The sequence below is a fragment of the Oncorhynchus mykiss genome, chromosome 16, assembly GCF_057628025.1.
Source record: "Oncorhynchus mykiss isolate SJ-2025 chromosome 16, ASM5762802v1, whole genome shotgun sequence".
NCBI classification, from domain to species: Eukaryota; Metazoa; Chordata; class Actinopteri; order Salmoniformes; family Salmonidae; genus Oncorhynchus; species Oncorhynchus mykiss.
Genome location: NC_143037.1, coordinates 51,590,174 through 51,611,278, shown reverse-complemented (window position 1 = coordinate 51,611,278; position 21,105 = coordinate 51,590,174). Strand labels below are relative to the sequence as shown.

Sequence of the window (21,105 nt, the reverse complement as noted above, 5' to 3'; positions counted from 1 at the left end):
TATATTCCCTTTTTTGACCTCTGTCTTCCTCCTACTTCCTAATCTAATCAGGGACATCAAAGCCACAACAACGGGACCCTACAACACATTGCTGGGGTTAAGGAGCAGCATGTATCTCCTTTTATGTTGACCTGTTTCCTGCCAGGTGCCCTTCCTTGACAGCTGTATGAGGTTGTTGCCAATTTAGTTGCTGTTGGACTGATTGTCTATGCATGGGACAGCCAATGAAAGAAAGGAAGAGAGAGGGGGTAGAGAGAAAGAGATACACAAACACAGACAGAGGGGGAGAGAAGAAACACAGACTCAGCTGCAGGTCTTTCCCACTGGGCATACATACATCCACCACTTTATTAGTCTGGCACAGTGGAAGAGGGGAGGCCTGCTGTGGGGGGACGAAACACACATACAGACACAGACAAACATAGACAGACACAGACACACAGACACACATTCAAACAGACACACACATAGACACCGACACAGACAGACAGAGAAGACACACAGACACAGACAAACATAGACACAGACATAGACACAGACACACAGACACAGACACACACACACAGATACCGACACAGACAGACACACAGACAGACAGGACACACACACACACACACACACACACACACACACACACACACACACACACACACACACACACACCAATATGTTCAAATAGAGACAGAAGCCATACAGCTGAGGTGATGGGTTTGGTGAGGAAAATTGAGCGAGGGGAATGTGGGGTCCAAGCAAATGTCTTCATCAGTTAAGTGATATTCATACTTTGATTATGAACGTCCTGTGCTCTCTATTTGAAGCAGGATATTTTATAAGCCTTTGGTAAAACACCCTGGAGAGATTCTGCTTTCCACATGAAGAAAGCGGGACGTGGCTACGAAGCAGCCTATGAACTCGTGCCGCTTAGGCTCTGAGTCAGTTATACTCCAGGCCTTATGAGAATAATTCATGACAGTGCTCTAATAGCAAGTGAAGCAAGGGTGTGAAATGGAGAAAGAAAACATTTATACAACTGCAGTATTAGACTTGGTGATTTTTCTGTTTGAATATCTAGATTATTTGATAGAAACCGTGACCCTCCAATGTTGTTTATGCCCAGATATGTTTAACAAATGCAAAAGCATTGAAGAAGCATGACTCTGCTTATTATCTGCTTCATCACAGCAGAGAGTTAGTGAAAAATATCTTTCATGTTTTATTGAATTGAAAAGCAGTGTGTGGGAGCTAACGACAATTGAGATAGAATTGTTATAAGAACCATGTGGGAAACTAATATGCAGCAAACCCCCTCACTGAGAGATCTATTGTTGATCAGACCAAATGAAATCCCATTTCATCTCTCATTCTTTTTTTAACAGAGCTCTCCCTTTCTCCCCTCTTTTTCTCAGAATCTCATCCCTTTCTCCCCTCTTTTTCTCAGAATCTCATCCCTTTCTCCTTTTATCTTTCAGAAGTCTGCTGTCTTTCTGAGCTCGAGGAGGGAGGCCATGTTTCAGTACCTGCAGGTCTGCTCGGGCTGACTGAGGACTTTCTGCCTGCTCCAGGGGGGTGAGCCAGAGAGAAGCTAAACGCCCCTGACTGGCTCTGGAGGAGTGGAGAAAAGAAGGCTTATCTCCCACCTTTGTTCTCTCTAATGCCCCTTGAGATGGCTCTCCACGGACTCACTCCCACCTCAGTCAAAACTGTTTAGTAACTCCACACCATCTCCATACCCCAACTGCAGGGAGAGAGAATATCACACAAGGAAGTGGAGAAAGAGAGAGAGAAAGCTAATTAGTATTACTGAGATAGTGTCAAAGCTGAGAGACATGAGAAGAGACTTCTGAAGAGAGTTCTGTGCTCTGAGGGATATTGCTGCTAACCTTTAGGACATTTGTTTGTGGTATTTTTTTAAAAGGGACTCATTTTAGTTGGTTGCGGGTTTAACTTAGCCTTCCATCATGACTCTTCTGGGAAGCTGTATGAAGAGGGGGCAGACTGACTGCCACAGAGGTGGTCCGGCTGGGCCCTGTCAGGTCCTGCTCCTGACCTGCTGTATCCTGGTAGTCCTGGGGGCCAAGCCAAAAACACCTGGCCACACACACCTCAACTCCATCCGTATTGACGGGGATATCTCACTGGGTGGGCTCTTTCCTGTACACGCCAGAGGCAACAATGGGAAAGCCTGTGGGGAGCTGAAGAAGGAAAAGGGGATCCACAGACTGGAGGCCATGCTGTTCGCCTTGGACCGCATCAACAACGACCACGAGCTGCTGCCCAACATCACTCTGGGGGCCAGGATCCTGGACACCTGTTCACGGGACACCCACGCCCTGGAGCAGTCGCTCACCTTTGTCCAGGCGCTCATCGAGAAGGATGGGACGGACATCAAATGCCTGAGTGGTGGGCCGCCCATCATCACCAAGCCTGAGAGGGTGGTGGGCGTCATCGGGGCCTCCGCCAGCTCCGTGTCAATCATGGTGGCCAACATCCTGCGCCTCTTCAGGGTAAGTGCCTTACACTTATTGGTTAATGGCTGTGAATCATGGTGGTGGCTATGAAAGTAGTCTCTCTCAACAGTCGTTTGTAGGCTGGCAGGCAGCACGCTCTGCAAGTGAGAATGCAAGCGAGGCTGCAATGTGACTAGGCTAGGTTGCTTTTACTGGTAAAAGTGTTTTTAATTTTTTTCATGAAAGGATAAAGATCTATTCTGTAATTTTCCAACATTATGGAAATGTTGATGTGATAAAAACACTCCCCACATTTTCTATAGGCTTTTACTCCATGTCTTCGCTCTAAGGTGATATTACATAGTGTAGCTAGAGGCGCATTCAATATCTCACATTTCAGGAATGCTCTGTGTCTGTGAAAATGCACCATGTCGCTCTTGTATGTGTAACGGATGTGAAACGGCTAGCTTAGTTAGCGGTGGTGCGCGCTAAATAGCGTTTCAATCGGTGAGGTCACTTGCTCTGAGACCTTGAAGTAGTGGTTCCCCTTGCTCTGCAAGAGCTGCGGCTTTTGTGGAGCGATGGGTAACGATGCTTCGTGGGTGACTGTTGTTGATGTGTGCAGAGGATCACTGGTTGCTGCGGAAAAGGAGGAGGTCAAAAGGGGGGTGAGTGTAACGGATGTGAAACGGCTAGCTTAGTTAGCGGTGGTGCGCGCTAAATCGCGTTTCAATCGGTGACGTCACTTGCTCTGAGACCTTGAAGTAGTGGTTCTCCTTGCTCTGCAAGGGCCGCGGCTTTTGTGGAGCGATGGGCAACGATGCTTTGAGGGTGACTGTTGTTGATGTGTGCAGAGGGTCCCTGGTTCGCGCCCGGGTATGGGCGGAGGGGACGGTCTAAAGTTATACTGTTACATATGGGCATCAACTCATTCATGTGAGGAATTAGGTTCACACAGGGATGAAAGTAAGGCAGAACGGTCCGGTACAGAGTCCCTGCAAAATAAATAGTGGGGGTACGCCTTACCGGTAAAACATGAGCCAAAATATCTGGGGGGTTATTACACCATTATTAATCATTACTGCATGTCAGAGGCATGATAAATTAACGAAAGGACTTGAAAACGAGTGATATAGCCTATGCTCTAAAATGCGATGTGGTCAGATGATAACACAGAAATTTTGCTAAGGCAGAGATGATTGGCCGAAACCAAGACTCGTGTAGACAGCAGTAGACACATACATTCTGGCCTAATGACAATCGCCAAACTTCCTTACGATTTCTGGTGTTTTGTGTAACAGATGTCTCTTTCCATTCACCACTGTTTGGAGGCTGGAAATATGTTGTGAGTGGATGAATGTGCGCGGGTAGCCTAGTAAAGGAGCCTTCTGAAGTGATTGTTTGTCAAACTGATGAAAACATCATGACTGGTTGGGTTTATGTCACAATAAAAGGTAATACATTGTAAAAGTTAAATGACCTATATGATCTTTACGACTAGGCCCACAGAGATCCCATTGAATTAATAGGGATTGTATATGTAATTCTATGATTAGGCAAGCGCATGACCAATAGGAAGTCCTGCACCGGGAAAAAATGTAATCTATTTTCACCCAAGGGTTTAATCCCCTCATTAAACCAACTAAAAATCATATTCCAAAATATTTTTTCTTATCAAACCAACATAGTCTTCTGCCTGTATGTTGGCCATCTGTGTTTGCCTCAGTTGGATGTGGTCTTTGTGGTTTGTAAGTTCTATAAAAGTCCCATTAGAACCAGACATATTTTTCACTGTTCTGACAGTTGAGGCTCATCATTAGTCCTCAGCCTCTCCCCATAATGACATTCATTTGGGAAGTCCTTAGTGGTGTTTTGCCTCTAATTAAATAGGGCAAGTCATGCATGTAACCATTTGAGCTCATTCAACACTTATTAAAGATCTAAAACGAGCCTCAACAGTATTATGTTTGCTCTCAGGATCCAAACATGATGTGCCAGTGTGAAAACAAAAGTAAACACAAACACAAGAAGACAGGCCCTTTCATAATGCCAACACAAAGCTGTCATAGGAATGATGAAGATGCCAGGCAGAACAATGGGAAAACAGTTGGGCTGTGTTATAATGTAGCTACAATATTATGAAGCTCATAGAACATTTGGAACATCGGAAGGAAGGTTTGGATGCTTGAGGCTTGTTTGAATAGCATAATTCCCATAATACAATATCAGCACAGCGATCTGTATTCTCTGTATTGTGTTCACAGTGCCAGACAGTGACAGTAACAGATAATGCTTGGGGGCATGCAGAGCATAAGCTGGTTGGATTTAAACTGTGTGTAATCAGTGTTCTTAGCTTCTCAGGTCACCTCAGTGGCGAGCATGTACTGTAATCGCCCCCTGCACAAAAAGCCGCCTGTTCTGTATTTGTACTGCAATTATACTGAATAAAATGCACCTCTTTGTGATTTCCAAGGCTATGTGCTCTGATAAGTACCCTTTTGAGCTCTGCGCAAATATCATTTTAATATCAAATTGAGAAGCTGGGAAATGTCCCCAGAACTTAAAAGTCAACAAGGATCATCGGGAGACACTCTACTGCAGTAGCTGACAGTAGAACTCTGTGTTTGGGGTAAGGATATAGTAACCAGTGCTGTGCTCACACCATGCTGGACTACCTCAGCCTGCCTCCGCCTGGATCACATCACCATCATTAGCTCGATATAATGGCTCCTCTTCATTAGTGAATGAGGGTGGTATTGCAGCAGATACATACTCCTCTTGTTTCAAATTATTTCAAGAACTTGACTTGATACTGTATCTTTCATCTGCACAACCTATGTTTTTGTCTCTCATCCTCGCTGTTGAGGAATGAGTGTGTGTTCTTCAGATGATTGGATGATGGCGGTAAGAGATTTGATCAAAGTGGGAGGCAGTCTTCAGAAAGATGTGTGGAGAAGATTGCACTGATTTCAGATTGCACTGATTTCAGATTGCACTGGTTTCAGATTGCACTGGTTTCAGATTGCTCTCGTTTCTAATTCAGTTACAGTGATGAAGGGCTCATGGCCAAGTGGTACACCAACTAAGTGCAGGTCACTAGAGCCCCGTTTCCACTGGCAATTAAAATTGGTGCCAAATTAGGGTCAAATTAAAGCTGGCTCGAATGGAATTCTCAAATTCTAGCTGGGTCGAAGGAAACCGGGGGCGGCACAGCCCAGTTTCACAACTGGTGTTAGCTCGATTAGAATGTGGGCTGCTGACACTGTTACTATGCAATCACCAAGATGATCACTGCTGGATGCTGACACAATGTTTAGCTAGCTCATCAGGGCTTGTTGCTGTTAGCTAGCACATGGACAAGCAGTACTGCAGTTGTCAGACATGACACACATTTTCACCATAGCTAGATCCTGCATTAATTTTTGCACTACACAATAAACTTTTGTTAAAACAGTCAACCCTCGGTTAGCTGTTTCAGAGTTGAACGTGAGCTAGCGGGAATTTTATCCGTCCAGGTCATATTGAAAGTTAGCTACTTAGCTACATCATATGGTTAGCTAGGTAATAGCCAATGCCATGTCAAGCAAGAATCAAGGTAGGAATTAAGCTAGCTAGCCTGTTATGCTAGCGACAATGCTAACCGTTTAGCTAGCTAGCTAACGTCAGCAAGCTAAATGTTGCTAGCTGTCTCTAGCTGGTAATGGTAGTAGTAACATTAGTTACAGCATGGTGATGATTACAGTTCTTCAACATCTTGCTAGCTAGCTAGCAACATTAACAAAGTCAACTGCAGTCACATATTGGCTACCTAGCAACATGACATAATTTCTCATTTCTGGATGGAGTAGGAATGCAATTTTTTATTGATTTATAATTTTTATTTGACCACCTTTTCTCCCCAATTTCATGGTATCCAATTGTTAACCCAACCAAGCCGCATTGCTTCTTAACACAGCACGCATCCAACCCGGAAGCCAGCCGCACCAATGTGTCGGAGGAAAGACAGTGCATCTGGAGACCTGGTTAGTGTGCACTGCGCCCTGCCCGCCACAGGAGTTGCTAGTGCGCAATGAGACAAGGATATCCCTACCGGCCAAACCCTCCCTAACCCGGACGACGCTAGGCCAATTGTGCATCGCCCCATGGACCTCCCGGTCGCGGCCGGCTGCGACAGAGCCTGGGCGCAAACCCAGAGTCTGTATCACAGTGATGCAGTGCCCTAGACCACTGCTCCACCCGGGAGACCCTCAGTAGGAATGCAATTTGAGCTAGCCCACCAAGGCCAGCGATGGCTTCAACATGCCAATGGAAACGGGGCTCTAGGTGAGCTCTAGATAATGACAGTCAGTAGGCTACACACTCCCCTTTCCATGTCATAACAGGGTCGGGTAGATTTTACTGACCATTTTTACCTCAACATGGACAATTTCAGGTGTTTTACACAAAGCTGTTGCACCTTTTTCTTTATTTTAAAAGCAGAAAGTAGGCCATCTTCTCAGCCCTGGCAGACTAGCTGAGGATAGGACTGTTCCCAGCCGCACATAAGCTATACCCAGTAAACTCTTGGTGAGTCAACTGTTTCCTGTGCCGAGGTCAGGGGATCTACCTCATCCATATTTTGTTTGATTTGAACAAGCAGTTTGGGTCCCAGCCCTTCTTCTTACTGTTCCTTGCCATGCCTAAGGGTAGTGGCCATAACACACTGCATGCTTGCTATTGTTATCAGAATGCTTCATTCTTTTCCCCCCACTTCCCTCTCCCAGTCTTAGAGCAGCTGAGGCTGGGTAAAGTGTTTACTCAGCACTCTGGAGCAGTAGGCTCCCGTCCCTATTGTGCTGTATGAATATTTGATTCCCAGTTTACGTAATGTCCGCCTGGGGATCCGGTTAGGGTTTGAAAGCTCCCTCCCTCCATGGTTGGCCCTGCCTGCTCATGCTCTGTGATGTTCTCATCAGTTGAGCATTTTACTGCAACATAAGCAGGAGCAAAGTGTCCTAGCTCCCAGGCTAATTTGCAGAGGGCTGGTTATGACACTGTAGCGACTGCAATTGATTACCCACTAACGACAAGGCTGGTTTTAATAAGGCATCCAGCTTTGTGATCATGTCTTGGAGATGTTGTCTCTGGCCCTGTGCATGTCAGCTCTTAACTCGGTCTTGTGTAGGCTACTGTATCAGCACTGTAGCTGTCACATGGGCATGAAGGTGGGATCAAGTGCCACTGTTGAGTTGCTGAGACATAACCATATGTTCTCAAAGAAGAATAGGGGCGCTTCGGCCACCTCCACCGAGGTGTACAGTCTGCTAAGGTACAAACAGCCTACACACATGCCAGTACCTCTGCCTTCTAAGCAGCAGGGAAAATGTCTTCAGAGAGTAGAGGGGAGGGAGGTGAGAGTAGCTTAGAGGAGAAGACGGGGGAGCCTGTAGTTAGCTGTAAAAAGAGGGTTAACTAGCTGTCTGTTGTGCTGTCTGTGAAGCAGAGAGACTTTGCAGCCCCTGTCTCTTCCCCTATTAGAGACAGAGATTGTAGACCCTCAGACACTGTACCTTCCTCCTCTCAGCATCTCAACATGTTGAGACAGCGTTCTCTCTGGATTAACGCAGGAACCATCATGTAAAAACCTTACACAAAAATAAATAAATTTGGAAAATGTGATAAAAGGATGCCTCTGCTCTGTTTGCAGGATGCTGGGCAGACATTTACAGGAATCTGTAGAATGCCTGTGCTGTAGGGAATGTGGGGAACCAGAATTATTTTCATTGGGATACCTTTGAGAATTAATTTGGCAAGAAAGTAGCTGAGTATTTGGCAAAACTAGACTGAATGAAGATGGCAACCGTGTGAGCTGAAGCACAACTACACAAAAGCTAGTAGCTCTCAGTAGCTACCTCAGTTGCCAGTAGCTCTCTTTATCACTCTTGAGACAGGCCTGCCAAGGTGTGTCCTGTCACCTTCATGGATCCTCAGCATTGTAGCTCTGTGGTAATTAAGAATAATTGTTTCTCTCTAAGTGGACTCCTATTCTGCACTAAGTGTAAATTGGTGTAGCCACACGAAATCAGGTCATTCAAGCCAGCCATTTCAGCCCTTTACCCACCCATCCATGCCCAATAAATCCAAGGAGTGAATTCTCTATTCGCACGTGACTTTTAAAATCCCATGCAGGCAAAGCCAACAAGGGAAGAAAAGCAAACGAGCGTCTCAAAATACTTGCAGGAAATTGTTTTCTGCAGTTTAACAGGCCAGTGGTTGTGCAGTGTCACTCAACCAGACTTTTACAGTCGGGAAGACCTGATCCTTGCAGCTGTTCTTCTAACCGTTCATTGTGGTCGTTCCCTTCCATATAGAGCTCCGGCCATAGCGGAGCCACTCCTTTATTACAGGACTAGTTCAGACTCAAGTCGCTTAGCCAACCCTGGGTCCAGCGGTCAAGTCTCAGTACATCCAAGAGGGAAGTGTGCCCAGAAACATGTCCCTTGCCTCTTAGTTTTGCTCTCTTTTTTCTTAGGTTTGCCGATTCTGTGTGCAAATCCCATCACAGGAAGCTGGAACACCAGCTGCTAATCACCATCCATAGTGGTGAAGGGGCACGGTGCGGTGGTCTCCACATGTGCACTGCTCGCTGTGTGGAGACGCTTGGTTTCACTCAAATTAATTTGTGGCATTTAATTACTGTAAGTTTGCAGGTCTGCAGAGTGAATGTTGCATGGTGCGGAGGGGAGGATGTCGAGTTTGTTTTTAAAATGGATGATAAAAAAATGTTCACTTCCTGAGAGAACTCTGTGGAGACTAACACCATCTGCACTGATTTTAACAGCAGAGGAGATACACATGTATAGTGCTTTGGTAGGAACACAAGACAAGCTACACCTGTGATAACAGCTCCAATGTTCTGACCCTCTTCATAGTCATTTGACTATGTGTATTCTCAAGGCATGATAGCATAAATCATGTTTTTCTTTAACACAGTAGCCATACAACATGAATAATGTTCAACACTGTGTGTTTATCAAGTATCCTCTTACCCTTCCCCCTGTGAAAAGAGGGGATTGTTTTGGAGAAAATCCAGTGTTACAATCATGCTGCTAATTTAATGTTGGCATTTTCTCCAATTACTGTACATCACTTCTTCAGCACTCCTTGAAGCTCACTCCTTGAATTTGTGACACTGTAAATTGTCAGTAAGTCTTTTGATTTTGGTCTACATTTACAAACTGTCCATATGCTTACTTGCAATTGTAAGTCCTCAAAACCATTGATGTCATCTTATGTCCTGTGAACTTGCCTCATAGATGCAACTACAGCACTCCCCCTGTCTCGAAATCTAACACTAAGCCCATGCGTTCCAGATATTCATCTTTAAACAACCACATCTCCAAAATAGAACCCAAGCAGCAAATCCATGGTATCTCACAGTTTCCTCAAAAATAACTCAGGATTAGTCGCTTGCAGCTGTCTACCCTGGAAAATCTACCCATCAACCAAATAACATTCTGTGACCTACTGTCTGAAGATGTATGCAATGTATGTAGATTTGTAATTGTAAAGATGGATGAGTGGTCACAAGAGAGACAAACTACACAGTTGTTAGTAGGTGAAATAGATTTCAATTAATGTGATTGATGGAGGCATGACAGTTATTGATTCTGTGAATAGTGAAATTTGATGGAGAAGTAACAAGTGAGATGTCGGAGTGATGGTATATAACAGAAAATATGTTGTGACAAATGGACATACTCTGTTTTTATCCCTACACACTATTGAACATTGCCTGAATGATGACAGTAAAAGCATTACCACTAAGAAATGTAAATGCACTGCAATGTTAGCGTAATGATAGTCAAGTTGTGTTGATCTGAGATTTTCTATGTTTTCTATGTTTTCTGTGCCATGCCACATCCTCTACCTGGCCTGAAGCAGTGACAGAGAGCTACGGTAAGAAGGTTGGACATCATCCAGTCAACGTGCACGTCAGACATCATGGTAGCTAGCTTCGATGAGTCATCTACCCTCCACCACACAGAGAAATTCACTCTCTCTTCTCTGAGGCAGTCACAATGCTCCATTACAAATGACCATTTGAACGTCAGACAACTAGGACAAAACATATTCATTCAGAAGTGTGAAGATGTATTTATTGCAATAGTGACCTTCAGCAGCACTTAATTTGCTTTAATTGTGGAATATAGTTTCAGAAATGTTGAAACAAAATGACGAGATACATATAGAGTAACAGTATGAAATGTTAATGGTTTTGATATAATGCCCTCTTTCTGATATTACATCAGACTAGAGAACAATGTCAGGACAGAACAAATAAAAGGGCATAAACAATAAGACACCCACCCGTTAAAACTTTTGTACACACCAACATTAGCAGATAGACAGAGAAGGATCAATTCTCATTTACTGGTTAATTATCTCTTTCCAGACCTCCCTCAGTCAGTAAAATAGACTAAGTCTGTAATAAATCCCTACACGGAACACAGGGTTTATGTTGTACACCTCAGCCAGTTTTATTATTTGTTCCGTAAAATCATTAAACAGTCAAGCAAGCTGTGAAGACCCCCTCCCGTACAAACCCAACACACCTCTTAGATTGCACTCCTGTTCAGGTATTTAACCTGAGGCATGGAACTGTTGTGACAACATACTCTGTTTCCTGGAATTGTACCCTCGTCTTTTTCCCGCTGTTGAAAGGCAATATTTGAAGTTACACAATGGAAGGAAAGTTGGTCCATATTGGTATTGATTTCACACAAGTTTGAGGTGCTGACATTTAAATGAAGATAAATGTACTAACATAGTACTGCTGTTGCAGACAATCGTTGGGAAGTCTGGAAAAAAAACAGATTGTATTATCAATGTCCCTGCCTAGAATGCCATCATACTCACTGTGTTGGTCGAGGATCCATTCTTGCAAGAGCACCAGTTCAGTATGGAAGCTTATGGTAAACACTGCAACACAAAGCATTAACAGCTAGGAAATAACTGCGTATATAAATGAGTTTTGGTTGTATGTAGTTATTGAAGCAGACCACAGCACTTGCCCAGCTAGAGGGTTTGTGGTCAAGCGTTTCCTACCTGACTGGGCCTGAAAAGATGCTAAACATTTCTTGGAGGCTGCTAGGTCATGTGTGAAATCTTGTTCCTAAGAAAACCTGTTTTTGTGTCTTTTCAGTGTTGACCCTGCGGCGGTGTGGCATGTTCTGTGGTGGTTTATCTTAGTCAGGACTACTGTATTCCCTGTACTTCTAATTGACTCACATACAGTAATAGTTCAATCTGATCTGACAGTTCTGTCTGGACTTTATGGCTGGGTCTGAAATGGCAACCTATTCCACATATGGTGCAACAGTTTTGACCAGAACCCTATTCAGACGCATCCTATGAGATGGGTAATTGTGAATAAAGGGTCTCCAGGTACATCCAGAGACAGTGTTGAAAGCATACTGTATGTGCATTAGTAGAAATGGTTATGTACAGATGGACTCTCTGCCGTGTGGGAACTGTCTGTACATCAATGCCACAACTACCTCAATCATAATGGAGTTAAATTCAGGGCAGCTCTGTCCCCTCAGAGATAGCCTGCTACAATAAACAGATCGTTTTACGTTTGAGGCGTTCGATCACACCTTTACTTTCCCCTCCAGATCTCCTACACTGAACCCCTCTTTTCTCTGCTTACTGATCCTCTGCTCCAGGCCTTTAGAGGTAGGTGAAGTGAGTGCAGTGTGGCCAGCTGGATGGCTGGATATGTCAGCCCAGGAGTCCTATAGTCATCCTCAAGGACACTGCAGCTCCTCAGCCCTGATTTTAGTGATTTAATATGCCAGGCTTACATGTTGACCTGAAGGTCTCTTTCCCTCCAGCTCTCTTCTCTTCTCCTCTCCTCATCTCTCCTCTCCTCTCTATAGACCAAGGCATGCTCTACAGGCTCAGAGCCATGAAAGCACAGCCCAGTGACATTGGCATCTGTCCTAAACACAGCTACTGATGAGATATAATTGCAATGCCAAGCAAGGGTCAGTTTAATCTTTTCAGGTTTGTGTAAATCAGGTAGGCAGTTTCCAGGTGTTCTTTAGATGGCAACCTCTTGTCTTCTGTTTGACCCCAGATTTACTCCTACAGTATGTATTTTAATTGGCAGAGTCTAGAGCACATCAGATCAAGCCAAATGTTCTCATTGACCTCTGCTAGAGCTTGGCTGTAAGTTCAGTGCTTGACATTGCAGAAAGAAAAGATCAGACACCCCAAAGAAGCAATGTACTTTTAATCTAATAATTTCCAAAGTCAAACAGTCTTCTTAAAAAGCTTGCGCAAAGTATGACATTTACACTCAACAACCCTTAAATTAAGTTTTATTAATGAGAGATCAATTGCTACTATGCCACTGCTTTAAACTTGCTCATATTTTGTGTTTCTAGAAATAAACAAGAAATTAGTGGCACTTGACTTATTTGGATGAGATGAGTTCTAGGAACAACTTGAGGACGGGAGGAAACCCTCTGATCAGATACATTATTATCTGAATGTCAAGGGGATTTTGTGATCATTGTGTGAGTTTCTGTGGAAATAACCAAGCGAGTCAATTTGCAGAGAAATATGCAAATACACAATATATTTCTGAGAGACGTAGCTTATAAAATGGTAAGTTATTGTTACTTAAATGAAAGCAGTTTCCAATAATGGATTGTACTTGTAGGTAAAGGTCAATAGTATTTGCAGAATGTTATTAAACAAAACCAAGCGACAACAAACAGAGCGAATCGGTGCATCTAATAGCATTATAGAAGTAGAGGATGCCATTTGAGGAGGTCACTGAAAATGACCAATCAGATGCTCGCAAGCGATGTTATAACATCTGGTGAAACAATTCTGATTTAAATTGAAGTAGCAATGTGTGTTTATTTAATGTGACTCTCACAGAGAAATTGCTGTCTTCATTATGCAGTGTATGTGGACCATTTAGAAACGGATTATCTGACATGAATGCAGTAACATACAGCAGAGATCAGAGTCACAGGGCAAACATCAGAGGCGTTGTTATGATCCTTTTTAAATGGCACTTTAAAACCAGATTGAAGAGTGCTTAAGCCTTCAGTGATGTTTGCAAAGTGGGACGCTGTACTGTTGCCCTTCTGGCTCTTTTCAAGTGTTAAACTGGCCATTAGGTTACTGTTGAAAAATGGTTGGAGGCAAATAGAGAAATCTTTCACCCATAACACTTGCTCATGTGGCATTTCATGCAACCTTAGGCTAACTCATTTTAAACATATTATGAAGCTTAGGAGAACTGCTGGTGAATGCTTGAAGGATGTATACTGTACAAAAATATAAATGCAACATGCAAAAATGTCTAAGGTTTTGCTGAGTTACAGTTCATATAGGGAAATATGTCAATTTAAATAAATTCCTTCGGCCCTAATCTATGGATTTCACCCACTGGGGAGCCAGGCCTATCCAATCAGAATGAGTTTTCCCACACATTAGGGCTTTATTACAGAAATACTCCTCAATTCTGCTATTTTGTGTTTTTTTTGCATTGATCTTAACTTTTTCTTGTACATAACGTTTCCAGCATCGTTTCCTGTGACTGAAAATACGTTCTGGACATGAGAACAGCAATCACTGACCTTGATTTGAATGAAGATTTCTACTTCAACGAGTCAACGGGAAATAAGTGGGGAGGCAGGTAGCCTAGTGGTTAGAGTGTTGGACCAGTAACCGAAAGGTTTCTGGATCGAATCCCCGAGCTGACAAGGTAGAAATCTGTCATTCTGCCCCTGAGAAAGGCATAAATAACCCACCCAAGACATGGATGTTGATTAAGGCAGCCCCCGCACCTCTCTCATGCAGAGGGGTTGGGTTAAATGTGGAAGACACATTTCAGTTGTACAACTGGATAGGTATCTATTCTCACCCCAGACCAGGCCCTAATCCTGGAAACTTGGAAAAGCTGAAGGCAGTGTAAGAGAGGCTGATGTGTGGGCACCATGGCAAACTAAGTTGGCGAGTACAGTACATGAACCGTCTCTACCGTCCGTTCTATTAGCAAATGTACAATCACTGGAGAACAAAATTGACGAGCTCCATTCGAGGTGTGTCTCATTCTTAACCACAGCTGGTGCTCAATCCCTAATATTAAGGAAGTCTTAAGTTTCTGCTCACCTGAGTTAGAATACTTCATGATAAGCTGTAGACCATACTATTTTCCAAGAGAGTTTTCATCTACATTTCTCGTAGCTGTCTATTTACCACCAGAAACCGATGTTTGCACTAAGACCGCGCTCAACAAGCTGTATAGGGCCATAAGCAAACAAGAAAATACTCATCCAGAAGCGGCTCTCCTAGTGGTCGGTGATTTAATGCAGTGACGCTAAAATCCATCTTAACTCATTTCTACCAACTAGTGGCGAAATAACTCTAGATCACCTTTACTGTCCCACGCCCTCCATTTGGCAAATCGGACCATAAGTCTATCCTCCTGATTCCTGCTTAAATGGAATTACTCAAACAGGAACTACCAACGATGCTCTCAATAGAAGTAGAAGTCAGTATGTTTTGTCTTGTTCCTTCCTGTCCCTTGTAAACATTGTTTTCCCTTGGATTTTTTTCATATATATTTTAATATCACTTTCCATCCACGGACTGAATATACTCTCCTATACTTAAGAACCAGAACTCCCATCAAAAGCTAGCTGGCTAACTGGCTACTAGCTAACCGCAGCCCGCTAGCTTTCTAGAACACTTCGGACTGTTAGCTTAAGAGGCCCATCGGACAAATTATTTGGCCACTATACCTAGTTTGACAATTGGCCTGGTTTACCACACTGAGCCCTGCTGATCCGTCTTCCGAACTGGAACCCCAACAGAAGCTAGCCAGCTAACTAGCTACTAGCTAGTAGTCAGCTCGTCACTGCTAGCGGTCATCAGCTAACGCTAGCATGGGCAACTTTCACCAGTCTGCACAGCGCGACTCAAACCAGAGCAAATCTGACTCATTTTTCTCCATATCTCCGAATCCCTTCCGTAAGCTCTGAATCTTTTTCTTTTTTCTTCGCCTGGATCATTTCTGCTAGCTAGCTGCTATCCGAGTGACCACTCCTGACAAATGTCCCTGTCTTGAAGCAAGAACCAATTAGCCTAGATCTAGCCTTGCCAGGCCCATCTGCTATGCCCATCTCCCGGCTAGCCAATAGAGGTCCATCAGCCACTCCCTGGGCTACAATACCTATTTTGCCAACCAGCCCCAACCCATCATGACTGGACCACCGACGTGATCTGCCTGATGGGTTTTCTCAACTGGCTCCGCCGCCGTGTCGTCCCCCTGAATGCCAATCCATTAGCCTGTTAGCCACGGCCTGCTAGCTGTCCAGAGCACATCGGACTGTTAGCTTAAGAGGCCCATCGGACAATTTCTTTGGCCACCATACCTTTCGTCCGTCGCTAACTGCCTGAAGCCACTCACTGGACTCCAATGATTCACACGGCTACGCATGCCTCTTGCTAACATCAATATGCCTTGTCCATTGCTGTTTTGGTTCATAATTATTGCCTTATTTCACTGTAGAGCCTCTAGCCCTGCTCAATACGCCTTATCTAACACTTTGATTCCACCTACCACACATGCGATGGCATCACCTGGTTTAAAATATATTTCTAAAGACAATATCTCGTTCATAGTCACTCTATGCACAGGTTTACCCCCACTGTATTCACATCCTACCATACCTTTGTCTGTACATTATGCCTTTAATCTACTCTACCGTGCCCAGAAATCTGCTCTTTTTACTCTGTTCTGAATGTACTGGGGGATCAGTTATTTTACCCTTTAGCCATACCCTTATCCTACTCCTCCTCTGTTCCTCTGGTGATGTGGAGGTTAATCCAGGCCCTGCAGTGCCAAGCTACTACTACTCCTACCATACCTTTGTCTGTACATTATACCTTGAAGCTATTTCATCGCCCCCAGAAACCTCCTTTTACTCTCTGTTCCAGACGTTCTAGATGACCAATTCTCATTGCTTTTAGCTGTACCCTCCTCCTCTTTTCCTCTGGTGATGTCGAGGTGAATCCAGGCCCTGCAGTGCCTAGCTCCACTCCCATTCCCCAGGAGCTGTCATTTGTTGACTTCTGTGACCGTAAAAGCCTTGGTTTCATGCATGTTAACATTAGAAGCCTCTTCCCAAAGTTTGTTTTATTCACTGCCCTAGCACACTATGCTGTGTCTGAATCCTGGCTCAGGAAGAACATCAAAAACCCTGAAATTTCCATCCCTAATTATAACATTTTCCGACAAGATAGAACTACCAAAGGGGGCAATGTTGCAATCTACTGCAGAGATAGCCTGCAGAGTTCTGTCTTACTATCCAGGTCTGTACCCAAACAATTTGAGCTTCTACTTTTAAAAATCCACGTTTCCAGAAACAAGTCTCTCACAGTTGCCGCCTGCTATAGACCACCCTCTGCCCCCAGCTGTGCCCTGGACACAATATGTGAACTGATTGCCCCCCATCATTCTTCAGAGCACGTGCTGCTAGGTGACCTAAACTGGGACATGCTTAACACCCCGGCCATCCTACAATCTAAGCTTGATGCCCTCAATCTCACACAAATTATTAATGAACCCACCAGGTACAACCCCAAATCCGTAAACATGGGCACCCTCATAGATATCATCCTAACCAACTTGCCCTCCAAATACACCTCCGCTGTTTTCAACCAAGATCCCCTCATCACTGTCAAACGCTCCCTAAAACACTTCAGCGAACAGGCCTTTCTAATTGACCTGGCCCGGGTATCCTGGAAGGATATTGACCTCATCCCGTCAGTAGAGGATGCCTGGTCTTTCTTTAAAATGTTCTTCCTCACCATCTTAACGCAACTTTCAAAAAATGTAGAACCAGGAACAGATATAGCCCTTGTTTCTCTCCAGACCTGACTGCTCTTGATTAGCACAAAAACATCCTGTGGCGTTCTGCATTAGCATCGAATAGCCCCGTGATATGCAACTTTTCAGGGAAGGTAGGAACCAATATACCCAGGCAGTTAGGAAACCTAAGGCTAGCTTTTTCAAGCAGAAATGTGCATCCTGTAGCGCAAACTCCAAAATGTTCTGGGACACTGTAAAGTCCATGGAGAATAAGAGCACATCCACTCAGCTGCCCACTGCACTGAGGCTAGGAAACACTGTCACCACCGATAAATCCACTATAATTGAGAATTTCAATAAGCATTTTTCTACAGCTGGCCAGGCTTTCCACCTGGCTAACCCTACCCCGGTCAACAGCCATGCAACTCGCCCAAACCTCCCCCATTTCTCCTTCACCCAAATCCAGATAGCTGATGTTCTGAAAGAGCTGCAAAATCTGGACTCCTACAAATCAGCCGGGCTAGACAGTCTGCAGAAATTGTTGCAACCCCTATCACTAGCCTGTTCTACCTCTCTTTCTTATCGTCTGAGATTCTCATAGATTGGAAAGCTGCCACGGTCATCCCCCTCTTCAAAGGGGGAGACACTCTAGACCAAAACTGCTACAGACTTATATATATTCTACCCTGCCTTTCTAAGGTCTTCGAAAGCCAAGTTAACAAACAGATTACCAACCATTTCGAATCCCACCGCACCTTCTCCGCTATGCAATCTGGTTTCAAAGCTGGTCATGGGTGCACCTCAGCCACGCTCAAGGTCATAAATTATATCATAACCTCCATCGATAAGAGACATTACTGTGCAGCCGTATTCATCGACCTGGCCAAGGCTTTCGACTCTGTCAATCACCACATTCTTATTGGCAGACTCAACAGCCTTGGTTTCCAAATTATTGGTTCTACTTGCACATTCATCTTCTGCACATCTACCATGCTAGTGTTTAATTGCTATGTTGTAATTTACTGTGCCACCATGGCCTATTTATTGCCTTTACCTCCCTTATCTTACCTCATTTGCACTCACTGTATATGGACTTTTTGTTTTATTTTTTCTACTGTATTACTGACTGTGTTGTTGTATGTGTCGAACTGCTATGCTTTATCTTGGCCAGGTCGCTGTTGTAAATGAGAACTTGTTCTCAACTAGCCTACCTGGTTATTAAATAAAGGTGAAATAAAAAAATAATCCGATGGCATTGAGGAATTTACCACATCAGTCACCGGCTTCATTAATAAGTGCATATACAATGTCGTCCCCACAATGACCATATGTACATATCGAAAACTGAAGCAATGGATTACAGGCAACATCTGCACTGAGCTAAATACCAGAACTTTAGCTAATCCAGATGCTTATAAGAAATCCCACTTTGACCTTCGTCGATCCAACAGTCAAAAGGTAAATTCAGGTCTAAGATTGAATCTTACTACACTGGCTTTGATGCTCGACGGATGTAGCTGAGCTAGCAAACTATCTCTGATTACAAAGGGAAACCTAGCCCCGAGCTGCCCAGTGACGCAAGCGTACAGACTAGCTAAATGCCTTTTATGCTCGCTTCGAGGCAGGCAACACTGAACCATGCATGAGAGCACCAATTGTTCCAGACGACTGTGTAATCACGGTCTCAGTAGTCGACGTGAGTAAGACCTTGAAACAGGTTAACATTCATAAGGCCGCAGGGCCAGACAAATTACCAGGATGTGTCCTCAGAGCATGCACTGTGTGTCTTCACTGATATTTTCAAGCTATACCTGACCCAGTCTGTAATACCTACACTACTGTTGAAAAGTTTGGGGTCACTTAGAAATGTCCTTGTTTTTGAAAGAAAAGCACATTTTTTGTCCATTAAAATAACATCAAATGGATCAGAAATACAGTGTAGACATTGTTAATGTTGTAAATGACTATTGTAGCTGGAAACAGCAGATTTCTTTCTGGAATATACAGAGGCCCATTATCAGCAACCATCTCTCATGTGTTCCAATGGAACGTTGCGCTAGCTAGTCCAAGTTTATAATTTTAAAAGGCTAATTGATCATTAGAAAACCTGTTTGTAATTCTGTTAGCACAGCTTAAAACTTTTGTGCTGATTAAAGAAGCAAGAAAACTGGCCTTCTTTAGACTAGTTGAGTATCTGGAGCATCAGCATTTGTGGGTTCGATTACAGGCTCAAAATGGCCAGAAACAAAGAACTTTCTTCTGAAACTCAGTCTATTCTTGTTCTGAGAAATGAAGGCTATTCCATGCGAGAAATTGCCAAGAAACTGAAGATCTCATACAACGCTGTGTCCTACTCCCTTCACAGAACAGCGCAAACTGGCCCTAACCAAAATAGAAAGAGGAGTGGGAGGCCCCGGTGTACAGCTGAGCAAGAGGACAAGTACATTAGAGTGTCTAGTTTGAGAATCAGACGCCTCACAAGTCCTCAACTGGCAGCTTCATTAAATTGTACTTGCAAAACAACCGTTTCAACGTCAACAGTGAAGAGGCGACTCCAGGATGGTGGTCTTCTAGGCAGAGTTCCTCTGTCCAGTGTCTGTGTTCTTTTGCCCATCTTAATATTTTATTTTTATTGGCCAGCCTGAGATATGGCTTTTTCTTTGCAACTCCGCCTAGAAGGCCAGCTTCCCGGAGCCGCCTCTTCATTGTCAATATACACACAATACCCCATAATGACAAAGTGAAAACAAGTTTTTGGACATTTTTGCAAATGTATTACAAATAAAAAACAAATATCTTGTTTACATAAGAATTCAGATATTTTGCATGCCTAGCGTCACATCTGGTGGAAACCTGGCACCATCCCTACGGTGAAGCGCGGTGGTGGCAGCATCATGCTGTGGGGATGTTTATCAGCGGCAGGGACTGGGAGACTAGTCAGGATCGAGGGAAGGATGAACGGAGCAAAGTACAGAGAGATCCTTGATGAAAACCTGCTCCAGAGCGCACAGAACCTCAGACTGGGGCAAAAGTTCACCTTCCAACAGGACAACAACCCTATGTACACAGCCAAGAAAAGGCAGGAGTGGCTTCGGGACAATTCTCTGAATGTCCTTGAGTGGCCAAGCCAGATCCCGGACTTGGAGAGACCTGTAAATAGCTGTGCAGCGATGCTCACCATCCAACCTGATGGTGCTTGAGGTTATCTGCAGAGAAGAATGGGAGAAATTCCCCAAATACTGGTGTGCCAAGCTTGTAGCGTCATACCCAAAAAGACTCGAGGCTGTAATCGCTGCACAAGGGGCTTTAATAAAGTGCTGAGCAAAGTGTCTGAATACCTATGTAAATGTGATATATTTCAGACCTAAGCATCCTAGAGGAAACCCTGGTTCAGTCTACTTTCCAACAGACACTGGGAGACAAATTCATCTTTCAGCTGGACAATAACCTCAAGCACAAGGCCAGATATACTTTGGAGTTGCTTACCAAGACAACAAGCTCTTACCTTGAAATCACAGCTGTAATCGCTGCCAAAGGTGATTCTAACATGTATTGACTCAGGGTTATGAATAATTATGTAAATGAGATATTCCTTTATTTCATTTGTAATACATTTGCAAACATTTCTCAAAACATGTTTTCACTTTGTCATTATGTGTTATGGTGTGTTGGTAGGTGAATTTGTTTTTATAAAGGTTATCAATTTTGAATTTGGGCTGTCATCCAACAAAATGTGGATTAAGTCAAGGGGTATAAATACTTTCTGAAGGCATTGTACAA

The 21,105-nt window shown here is 43.8% G+C and overlaps 1 protein-coding gene across 1 annotated transcript in view; it reads left to right on the top strand.

The window, feature by feature from the left end:
• Positions 1 to 21,105, top strand: part of LOC110492177 (metabotropic glutamate receptor 4) — a 307,909-nt gene that overhangs the window by 75,037 nt on the left and 211,767 nt on the right. Inside the window, exon 2 of the mRNA XM_036947131.2 lies at positions 1,470 to 2,504. Within this exon, the coding sequence (XP_036803026.2) occupies positions 1,959 to 2,504 (546 nt within the window). The 5' untranslated portion in view covers positions 1,470 to 1,958. The remainder of the gene's footprint in view (positions 1 to 1,469; positions 2,505 to 21,105) is intronic.